Source organism: Triticum urartu, chromosome 6 (assembly GCF_003073215.2).
Source record: "Triticum urartu cultivar G1812 chromosome 6, Tu2.1, whole genome shotgun sequence".
In the NCBI taxonomy this organism is placed as follows: Eukaryota; Viridiplantae; Streptophyta; class Magnoliopsida; order Poales; family Poaceae; genus Triticum; species Triticum urartu.
In genome coordinates, this window is record NC_053027.1 from 25,507,374 (window position 1) to 25,518,814 (window position 11,441).

General features: G+C 42.6%; 1 protein-coding gene across 3 annotated transcripts; it reads left to right on the forward strand.

Moving 5' to 3' along the window:
• The first annotated feature begins 133 nt into the window (after positions 1-133).
• On the forward strand, positions 134-8,921 carry LOC125517166 (glutamate receptor 3.1-like). 3 transcript variants are annotated; one of them, XM_048682354.1, is made up of 10 exons: positions 134-278; positions 1,241-1,581; positions 1,681-3,023; positions 3,104-3,381; positions 3,824-3,855; positions 3,957-4,363; positions 4,560-4,983; positions 5,681-5,785; positions 6,027-7,933; positions 8,571-8,921. In XM_048682354.1, exons 2-8 carry the CDS (start codon positions 1,317-1,319, stop codon positions 5,695-5,697), a joined length of 2,766 nt encoding a protein of 921 aa, XP_048538311.1. In that variant the 5' UTR covers positions 134-278; positions 1,241-1,316; the 3' UTR covers positions 5,698-5,785; positions 6,027-7,933; positions 8,571-8,921. The 3 variants fall into 3 exon arrangements, with proteins under 3 accessions (XP_048538311.1, XP_048538309.1, XP_048538312.1); XM_048682352.1 differs by having other exon boundaries at positions 4,560-5,785; XM_048682355.1 differs by lacking the exon at positions 134-278 and having other exon boundaries at positions 1,419-1,581; positions 1,824-3,023; positions 4,560-5,785.
• The last annotated feature ends 2,520 nt before the right edge of the window (positions 8,922-11,441 follow it).

The following is an 11,441-nucleotide window of genomic DNA, read 5'->3' on the forward strand; positions in this document are numbered from 1 at the left end:
TTGTGTTATATCAACATTGTTCAAAAGTGGCATCATAAGTTCCAGGGAGTATGTGTTTGTTATGTCACCAAATTCAGTACATATAGAACATGGAAATACAGTAATAGTGAGCTCACTCGGTGGGAGCCCGTCACGGCCATGGGAATAGGATCCTCCTCGTACTGCTCCTCTCCTGCCCTGCCCTGAGGAGCAGTATCGTCCGTCGTCGCCGAGCGGCGCAGCAGCCGGTGGCCGAGGGGAGACCGAGATTTATTCTCCGGAGGCGCCGAATCCGGCTCGTAAGTCGAAATCCCTCTCTGTCCCGCCTCTCGGATCCTCCCACCGATCTCCTACTTCCCTGCCGCCAATGCCCGCCTTTTCTTTGGACTCCGAGCGAGGAATCGGAGGGAAAGCTGTGTACTTCCTGTGGCTTCATACCCCGGTAATGGCGGCCCTGCTTGCCGTTGCCGCTTGGTCTACTCTCTGCGTGCCCGTCTGCAAGGTGTTCGATGGATTGTGCGCAGGGTGTCGGCCCGGCTGGCCTCGTTTCACTTCTTCCAGGTTTCAGTCCGTTTACCGCCGGTTGCTGAAAATGTGCACGAGAAGCATAAGAATGCTGGGATATGCGCTCTTTGTTTACCGTTTACTGTCATTTGTTTGGTTGCAGGAAGCACCCGGCCTTAAGCATAGTACTACATATAAAGTTGTATGTTCTGTTCTGTTCTGTTTGTTTGTTTGCTGTCTGATGATTGAGACAAGTGCATAATCTAAAGTTTGGCACCTGCACCTGCACCTGCTCCTGCACATTTATGTGTTGGAAACTGGAATCTGTTCAGTGTAGTATGGCCATGCCACATGTTTTGGCTTTAGCCTAAGGACCACATTGCTTCTTGACTTTCTTGGATGCTTGCTGGCCCAACCTTGGATCTGTATCTTTCTAATAGTCTTCTAAATCAGAAACATAACGATTTTTTTTGTGCTGCTTACTAGATTCGGTGTGTTTACTTAGCGTGTTTAGTCGAATCATCTGTCATTGTTCTCTCAAGTTGCTTTTCCTTGCGATATTCAACCCAGCGGTTTAAAATTCCTGCAATTGCTTCATTCAGATTGATTTTTCGCTTCTTTGTTGCTGATTTCCTTTCAACGTTTGGGCTGAGGCTCCAAATGTTGGTACTCTTTTAATTGGAGTATGTTACTTTGGAGAATAGAAGAATTATGCATTGGTATCATGATAACATATGCCTAATGGTTTTTCTTACAGGAGGGCGTTTCCAACACATAAATAGTTTGCTAGCATGCAGACAGTGTCCAGTAGCCTTTGCGCCATTTGAGGCATAATGGACATAGCTTTTCTCATGTTGTTGGTTCTTTCTCTGCTCCTGTTCCCTAATGGCATCTGCAAGAGTTTAGCCACAGGACCTCCTGTTGTGAATATTGGGTCTATTCTTCAGTTTGACTCCACCACCGGGGGTGTTGCGGCAGTTGCCATCCATACAGCCTTGGAAGATATCAACTCTGATCCAACAGTTCTAAATGGAACTACACTAAAGGTTCAAATCAAGGATACAAATTGCTTTGATGGTTTCCTTGGCATGGTTCAAGGTAGGCTAGCTTTAATGCCACTCATTCATTTCACAATCTTCAAATAGTTATTACTTCTGTTGTGGAGTTGTGGCAATGATGCCGTGTTCCTTGTATCAGCTTTGCAGTTCATGGAGACTGATGTTATTGCACTCATTGGCCCTCAGTGCTCCACAATTTCTCATATCATTTCATACGTAGCAAATGAGCTTCGAGTCCCTTTGATGTCCTTTGCTTCTGATGCAACTCTTTCATCGATACAGTTCCCGTTCTTTGTCAGGACGGGTCCCAGTGATCTCTATCAAATGGCGGCTGTGGCAGAAGTTGTTGACTACAACCACTGGAAGATAGTGACTGCCATATACATTGATAATGTTTATGGTAGAAATGGCATTGCTGCTTTGGATGATGCACTTACTTTAAAGCGCTGCAAAATATCCTACAAGGTTGGGTTTCCTTCCAACGCTAAAAGGAGTGACCTCATAAATTTGTTGGTTAGTGTCAGTTCTATGGAGTCTCGTGTTATCATTCTCCATACTGGAACTGAACCTGGACTCAAGCTTTTCTCTATTGCACACCAACTGAACATGATGGGCAACGGCTATGTGTGGATTGCAACTGACTGGCTGTCTGCATATCTTGATGCTAATTCATCAGTTCCTGTTGAGACTATATCTGGTCTGCAAGGTGTTCTTACTTTACGGCCACATATTCCCAACTCAAAGATGAAGAGTAATTTGGTCTCCAAATGGAGCACGCAAAGTAAAAAGTACAACTACAGTGATGTTTGTATAAATACTTATGGTTTTTATGTTTATGATAGTGTCTGGGCAGTAGCTCATGCTCTGGATGCCTTCTTTGATGATGGTGGTAGGATTTCCTTTTCAAATGACTTGCATGATGGAACTGGAGGAACTCTTCACCTTGAAGCAATGAGCATTTTTGACATGGGAAATAAATTACTGGAGAAGATTAGAAAGGTAAACTTCAGTGGGTTATCTGGGCAAGTGCAATTCGATGCTGTAGGCAACCTCCTTCACCCTGCGTATGACATCATAAATGTCATCGGAAATGGCATGCGGACCATTGGTTTTTGGTCAAAGTATTCTGGCTTGTTGTCGACTGTCTCTCCAGAGGCTCTAGATTCAAAGCCTCCTAATACTTCTCTAGCCAATCAGCATCTCTATGATGTTATTTGGCCTGGGGAGACTGCACAGAGGCCTCGAGGATGGGTTTTTCCTTCTAATGCCAAGCAGTTGAAAATTGGTGTTCCCAACAGATTTAGCTTCAAAGAGATCGTCACGGTAGACAATGCTACTGGGTCAATGAAGGGTTATTGCATCGATGTCTTTACTCAGGCATTGGCTTTGCTTCCTTATCCTGTTAGTTACAAGTTTGTACCTTTTGGGAATGGTACTGAAAATCCTAATTATGACAAACTCGTACAGATGATTGAATCAAATGTAAGTACGGAATGCCTCTTTTTTCTTCCTCGAACCATTTCATCATATACCATGCTGACCAGGGGCATCTTATCCTGCAGGAGTTTGATGCAGCTATAGGGGATATTGCAATTACAATGAGGCGGACAGTAACTTTTGATTTCACCCAGCCATTCATTGAAACAGGTTTGGTTATCTTGGCTCCGGTTAAAGAGCATATAACATCGTCCTGGGCATTCTTGCAGCCATTTAGTTTGGAGATGTGGTGTGTTACAGGGCTATTCTTTCTTATTCTGGGTGTGGTTATTTGGATTCTTGAACATCGGATCAATGACGATTTCCGTGGTTCAGTATGTCAACAAATAATAACTATTTTCTGGTAAGGAGCTGACCTGCACCTTTTGTACCGTCTTCTTGTATATCATTCCTGTTTTCGAAGTGTTGATGTTTTAACAAGTCTTGTGCAATATGTTGCATACAGCGAGCACCTTAGAGCAGTGGCCAGTTAACATACCTAAATGAAGCATCTAGTGATTACCAATGAACTACTCCCTCCGTCCCATAATATAAGAGCGTTTTTGACACTACACTAGTGTCAAAACGCTCTTATATTATGGGACGGAGGGAGTATTATCTTAATAATCTTGTGAGACATATATACATGCACAGCATATATATTCGCTTAATGATATTTATGATGCATTGCTATATTTTTTCCTGTTTTCACATACTTCTCCTGTTCTCCACATGTATTTGCCAAATGCTCTTATAATGGCGTGATTCCTTGCTGTGATTATAATTTCAATTTTTATTGCCTGCAGGTTCAGCTTTTCGACTTTGTTCTTCGCACACAGTGAGTAAACCAACCTTCTCTCTTATGTGTTTTTTTTGGCTATAACATTTTGTTCTGAGGCATGAGGCATGACTCGTGATTTCATATGTATCTGCTCGCAGGAGAAAATACTATGAGCACCTTAGGGCGTGGTGTCCTGATCATATGGCTGTTTGTTGTTTTGATAATTGTATCCAGCTATACCGCGAGTCTTACTTCCATCCTGACCGTGCAACAACTCGATACTTCTATAAAAGGAATCGAGGACCTGAAAAATAGCAATGATCCTATTGGTTTCCAAGTTGGTTCTTTTGCACAAGACTACATGGTCAAGGAGCTCAACATCTCACGGTCAAGGCTAAGAGCTCTTGGTTCACCACAAGAATACGCTGAAGCCCTCAAGATAGGCCCTAAGGAAGGAGGTGTTATGGCCATTGTCGACGAGCGCCCCTATGTTGAACTGTTTTTGTCAACCTACTGCAAGATTGCGGTAGCTGGCACAGATTTCACCAGCAGAGGATGGGGCTTTGTAAGTACAGTTCAACCATATTCTTTTATTTAAATTAGAATATAAGAACAAAAATTGCTGTTAATGTCCTGGAATAGAGGTTTTAACTTTGAATAGTTGTGTCTAGTCTTTAGTTTATGCAACTTTTATTGCACTTACCTGCGGCTACTTTGTTTCACAAATCGAAATGTAGCACCTTACAAATTCATTCTGCCAGGCATTTCCAAGGGACTCCCCTTTGCAAGTAGACCTCTCCACCGCAATCCTGTCTCTGTCAGAGAATGGGGAGCTGCAGCGGATCCATGCCAAATGGCTCAATACAGGGGAGTGCACAACTGACAACAGTGAGCTTGTCGACTCGAACCAGCTCCGCCTTGAGAGCTTCCTTGGTCTGTTCCTAATCTGTGGTGTGGCATGTGTTCTCGCGCTGCTACTCTACTTTGGTATCATGCTATGCAAATATCTGAGGCATGAACCGTGGAAGAGCCTCAGAAGATTCATCTCGTTCGTCCATGGGAAGGAGCCGCCGAAGAACAAGGAGAGGCAGTCCATGAGCCTGCCTGGAAGCTCGACGACAACAACGCCGATGAGCAGCCATAGTTCCCTTGACATGGAAAGGCCGGCCAGGCCAGTCAGAAACGGTAGCATTATTGATATGGAAAGCTAATTCATGTGTAGAAAGCTAGTTAACAATGCGGTCGACTAACCTAGGTTCTGGTAGTCGGACAGCAGGGCTGTATAGGAGGATTCGAAATACTTCGTAAGTACTCCCTCCGATTCAACTTAATTAACTTTGACTTGGTACAACCTTAGTACAAAGTTGTACTAAGTCGGCGCAATTAATTTTGATCTGAGGGAGTACTAAAGTTTATGAAATAACAGAAGGAAGGATTAATAAGAAATAGAAATATTGAAATGCTCCTCCTGTCCTACATATATTGTTTTTACCTTTGCATGTGTTTGATAGGGCGTAGTAGTAGTGTGTGGGTACTTCAGTTAGAAGGTATGCAGTGGACCAGTCTATCGACCGTGTGGCAATGCCTGTAGTTTGTAGCACTAAACTTTGATGCCCATTCATAAACTAATTTAGACGGAGCCGCACAAAGATTGTGTTTTTTTTTTTTGCTCACACACTCTGTTTTGTCTCAGTTTTAGTCCAGGGCAACTTTGAAGCTTATCCAGGGCAACTTTAACTATTTACAGGAGAAATTGTTAAAGACCTTATTAAGAAGTGAAGAAGAATAGACGTCTCCAGTTTTTGTTTCTCCAACTCTATGCCTACACTGTAAATTATTTATGGATTAGCTTCAGTTGATGCAACTGTACTCTTTCTGGTAGGTCTGAGATGCGACTGAGCCAGATCGATCCTGAGCTAGCTACTTGTCTCCCTTAAGTCTTACAGCAAGACAAATGCACTGGACTACAAAGAGGAAATTCCTGCAGGTCCGTAATGCATCTATTTTGGTTCTGGCATTTTCACCAATCATAAAACAGTGTTTGTTAGTAGCGGAGTGGTAGGCGGACGCAAATCAAACCATCATTTTTCTTCTAAATACACATGTAAAAGCATCAATGCATCTCCATCGCTTAATTTTATTTGTCATTCTGTTCAATACCTGGTTCAGGAAGAGCTCCTTTTCCGGTGCAAAATGTATAATGCATATGTTCCTAATTCCAATTACAGGCATATTCATCGCGCTTATGTTTTGACGTGTTGCGGGGAACCAAGAGCCGTTCAACAGCGCATTTCTGGGATAAGCCACTGGTCTTACAGTAAAGGTAGCGGTGATGAACTGGTTTCAAGCGTGCTGATCAGTTCTGCTGTTACTAATATATCATGGCATCTTGCTGCTCTCGGTCGATGTTCTGTCAAATCATCTCCAAAAAATATCAGTAGCACCTGTTTTATTTCCCCGTCTTTTTTGCGTTTTGATGCACATCCTGCTCTGTTGCATATCGTTCCTTGCGTGTGACTGGTTTCGTCGCCGTTCACTCTCGGTTGAACGGAGAAGCGAAAGCGGGCAAGTAAGCCTGTCTACTCTGTCCCTTTTGTATAGTCCTGGGATCAGAGAAGATAGCTGGCAATCTGGATCAGCCTGGTTTTGAAACGCGACTTGTTTTCCACTGACTGTTTTGCGTTGGCAGCTACTGCAGTTCAAGTGGGAAGCTGGAGAGGAGGAAGAAGACGAAGGTCCCAACAGCCAGAGCAAAAAGGTGAACCAATGCTTGCCTTTTTAATTACTAGGAGAAAGAAACATTGAGGCAGAAATTACTTCCAGGCAAGATCGATCGATTGGCAGCTAATTTAGTAGGCTGGATGGCATTGAGAAATCCAGAAACGATTTCATACACATATGGTACATGAGTACATCCTCTCTCTCTCTCAAATATTTGAGTATTCATAAAAAAAAATGAATTTTCTGAAATAAGGGAGCACATCTTCTCCAGAATTGATCACCGAGGTCATCTATTAAGCAATCCAGGTTCGCCTAGTTATCTATTTCAAAATTTATGGCGAACAATTTGGGTGGTGTTTTTTCAAAGTACAAGGCACATATTTATAGTTCATTGAAATGCATCTATCTTTTGACCTCATTAATATCTCATCCTTCATAATAAAGTATGGGAAACGCTTCCTAACAGTAATCTGATAGGAGCAAATCTTCAGACTAGTCAAGAGACGTCGATGCAGCTTTCATCTCATGGCTGAAATTGATTCCAAATCTGGGCGATTTTGTTCCCATGTATTCACCCATAATCACTCCCATAATAATTGCACCAGCCCCAAACCCACCTGTTCCCATCTCCCTCGCCTGTTCCCAAATCACCTCCATCTCTGAGCTCTCACCCCGAATCCATGCGCCATGATTCAGCCATCCCCCATTGGACCATGAGATTAACAGGGCCGGTGCGCCGTCCCATCCGGTGGCCGCGCCCCTTCTACACGACGCACACAAGGAATGAGCTCACAACCCCCTTGCCGCCCCCATCATCTAGACTTCTAGAGTACCTTCTGCTGAATATTAGTTGAGCTACAGGCCCACTTAACAATTTCAGAAAATCCCTAATGGCCCATGTTGTCAATTGAGTGGTGAGAAGTTTAGTCCCACATGGCTAGTTGAGAGAGATGTATACCAACTTATAAGGTGAGCTCTTCTCCCATTAGTATGAGTTGGTGTAAAGGAAGGAGAGGTGTTCCACACGCGCGCTCCTCCTCCTCCGCTTTATTGCTGGACCATCGCAGCTGCTGCTACGGCCGACTGGCCTACTGGAGGGTATAACACATTTACACCTCTCCTGTTTACTTTCATGTGTGCAGTACTAGTGGTTTGCATAGATGTTTCTACTATCTGCCTAGTACGTGCATACATCATCAAAATTCAGTATGTCATTAACACTGCCTATGTCATGTTCATGATTTATTATTGGATTAAATTAATCGAACAATTGCTTAATTTCTCAACACCTTCATGGCACGCGGCTTCCGGTTCACCGGGGCATAGGGTTTTCCTGGTTGAGGAACGGAGCCATCACTTAAGATTCGCCCCCTCGAACACCATCATCTGCAGGAACCATCCTCATCTAACCTAGGTATTGTGTCCAAGAAAGTCTTGATATACTCCTCTCTAATTTATTTATATGTTCTATATGGTTTTTCGTTATATGTGTGCATATATATGGTTGTATAGTCCTTTTTGTTGGCCCCGAATTTGGACAATCCATTGTGTACTGTATGGCTCAGTCATCGACTGTTATCTCTGAATTTGTCACGTACATGAAGCACATGTGCTTCCCAATTTTGGGGGCAATATCTTTTAGGATTTTATTTTCATATATACATGCTTCCAAGTTCCAACTGATAGTGTATATATATATATATGTTCTTCATGCTTCCTAACCATATGTGTTTCTTCATTGTAATGCATATGCTTCTTTCGGAGAGAGAGTTTGCTTCATTTCGTGTGAGGGAGCAGGCATATGTTTCTTTTTTCTTGATCTGGAGAGAACCATGCATTGCTTCCGAAATATGGCCATGCATTGCTTCATTATTATTCACCCACTACAAGTGTATGATTCTTTTACTGAATTATTTTGTTTTATGCTGCAAAAATGTACATTATTCACCCACCACAACTTCATTATTCACCCACTACAAGTGTATGCTTCTTTTACTGAATCACATGCATTGCCTGACGCTGATTGATGTTTTATATGTATATTTTTGCAGCATAAAATTGTAGTCGTGCTTCTCAGTTTTGGGCATATGTCAAGGATATTATAATGATGTCTAGAGCATTACGAACGGGATGAGGCGTCACCATTTGTAGGGCAGATTCCTTGTTGGCGACAAACTAGCTGTATATGTGGAGCTCTTCCATGATACGATGCTGTCAGGCAAGGGTGGAAATAATGTATTATGCTTCTTTTTGTTGAAAAAGAATTGTCACTAGCAATGTGTTCGTCGTGGACAACTCCGTAATTCCTTTGAAGCTTATGTAACTTTCATAGAGCAAAGTATCCTTTTCTTTTGATGCAAACAAATTGATATGTGGCTGGAAGCAATTCTCTGGTCGGTGGAAACAAGAGAGTGACACTTCTGAATTATTGTGTCCAGATGACAAAAAACCTACTCCCTCCTTCCATCTATATAGGGCCTAATACGTTTTTCAAGACCGCCTTTGACTATTGACAAGACTAATTATACATGAGATGTATAATGTGAAAATTATATCATTGGAAGCTTCTTTCACATACGAATTTGACTGTATGCTTTGTGTAAGTTGCATGTCATATATTATTGCACTAACATTTGGTCAAAGTTAGCTTCGAAAAACGCATTAAGCCCTATATAGATGGAAGGAGGGAGTACCTTATAATCCATTCATGTTGTACCCTATGATACTCTCATTACGGACAGCCTTAATTAACCATCCCTAGATTTGGGGAAGAAGTTAGGAAGTAATATAATCGTAATTAATGCAAAATCATGCAAGCAAACTGACTCGAGCGGGGGAGTTTTGGTAGAGAATCCAACGACGTGGGTGCTTCTAATTGGATGGCCACAGGCTGGTTTGATAAGTAGCAAAACAATAATGCTAAACATACAAAGAGTTATTATTGTCATATTCTGCTAGTTTCTCTCATGTTCCTGAGACGACAACACCATAGCTATTATTGTCATTCCCCTTCTCTCTTAATACCTTCCACCCTTTCCATTATAAATAATAAAACTAAAACATATCATTCTCTTGGTTGTATTTTTCCTAAAATGTGTCATCGAATATTTGAATGTGAATATATCATATTGCAAAGTTTCACAAAATTTAATTAGTATGCAACCTGTGCACAGGAGAAATAAAGATTAAAATAAATTTAGTTATTTTTGTTAGCCACTATTATTGTTTTTAGAAAAAAAGCAAAAGTTAAGTCACTTTTTCATGAGAGCTGGAGGCAAATTGTGTATTCTAACATAAAAATGATCGATTTTCCTATTTCTCTCTCTCTCTCTCTCTCTCTCTCTATATATATATATATATAGAGAGAGAGAGAGAGAGACACACACACACAGATATATGTAGTGCAAACTTAAGAATTTTTGGAAATAATGGGAGCAAAGGCCATGTGAAAATATGAGGCACTCTCCATCGACGAATAAGTGTACGTTTGACATTCAAAATTTGTCTACAAAAGAGTGTGCTTCTATCTTCACAAGACACTTTAAAGTAAAAAAAATGTTTCTCTCTCATCACACGGTAATGAAGACTAATAAAATTCAACACATGCTCTTCTCACATTCTACATGCACTTTGCTCATTGGCAGTGGGGTAATTAAATAGAAGAGAGATAATGGCTTGCACCTTCCGAAGGCATTTTTTACTCCACTTAATAATATGTCCTAAAATTTCTACTTGTACACTTATTTGTGGACATAGGGAGTATATAGCTTGTGTGATTTCTTTTCAGTGTACAAGGCTTGCATGTAGAATGGAAAAAAAAATCTATTTTTGATTCCCTAATTTAAAGCTTATCCTTCATCATCAATTATGACTAAACATACACAGTAACCACTAATTTATATGCTGCGAGAAGATAACACCGTGGATTATTTAGTCATTCCACTTTGCTATTAATTGTTTCCCTTGTGAGCATCATGCCATCATGTTCTATATATATATATATATATATATATATATATATATATATATATATATATATATATATATATATATATATAGTGTTCAGTATGACATAACAAACACATTGTGAGAAGGAGTAGCGTACATTGTTCTCTAGTGCAGTTTGTTCAGCAAATTGGAGGAAAATGTTCTGTAGAACCATCCAAGTCTTCATACTTTTTCTCATGGCACAGGTTTGCCTTCTCATGATGATGGCGGCACCTGTTGTAGAAGCCGCTGGGAGGCCTGTGGCATCCTTAGGGCATCTTCAGCCGTGGGCCCCCCAGGAGGTGCAAAAAATCGCCCCCTGGGGGTGCACCGTCGCTAAACCGCGCACTGGGGGCGTGATGCCCCCAGTCGCGCCCTCATGGGTTTTTAAAATGTTCAAATTCGGCGCAAACACAATGCAAACACGGGCGAGTTTGTTCAAATTTAAACATATTTTATAAAAAAAAGAAAAAAACTACCACGGGCTACCCCCGCCGTCTCCCTCGCCACCCGCCTCGCCGCCCGCCTACGCGGTTCTACATGCCGAGGAGGCTGTAGAACCGCGTGTAGTCACCGCTGTCGTCGTCGTCATCGTCCCCGCCTCCGCCTCCGCCGTCCCTGCTGCATCCCTCCCCGGTTGGCGCGGCGGGTTGGACGGTCCGAGGGCGTCGTCGTCGTCGCTATCGAGGACGACGACACCGTCCTCGTCCTCGCGCCCACGTTTGCGGGCGGCGATCTCCTCCAGGGCCCGGCGCTGCCGGATCATCTCCTCGCGCAGGTAGTCGTTGCGCGACCACCGCATGGCGTCCTCGTCGGAGAAGCCGCGCCGGGCTATCTCCTCGTACTCCGGGGGGAGGCTGGACTCCACCTTGGGCTCGATGAAGGCGCCGGAGCTACGGGTACGCGCGCTGACAGGCGTGTCCTGGGGCTCCGGC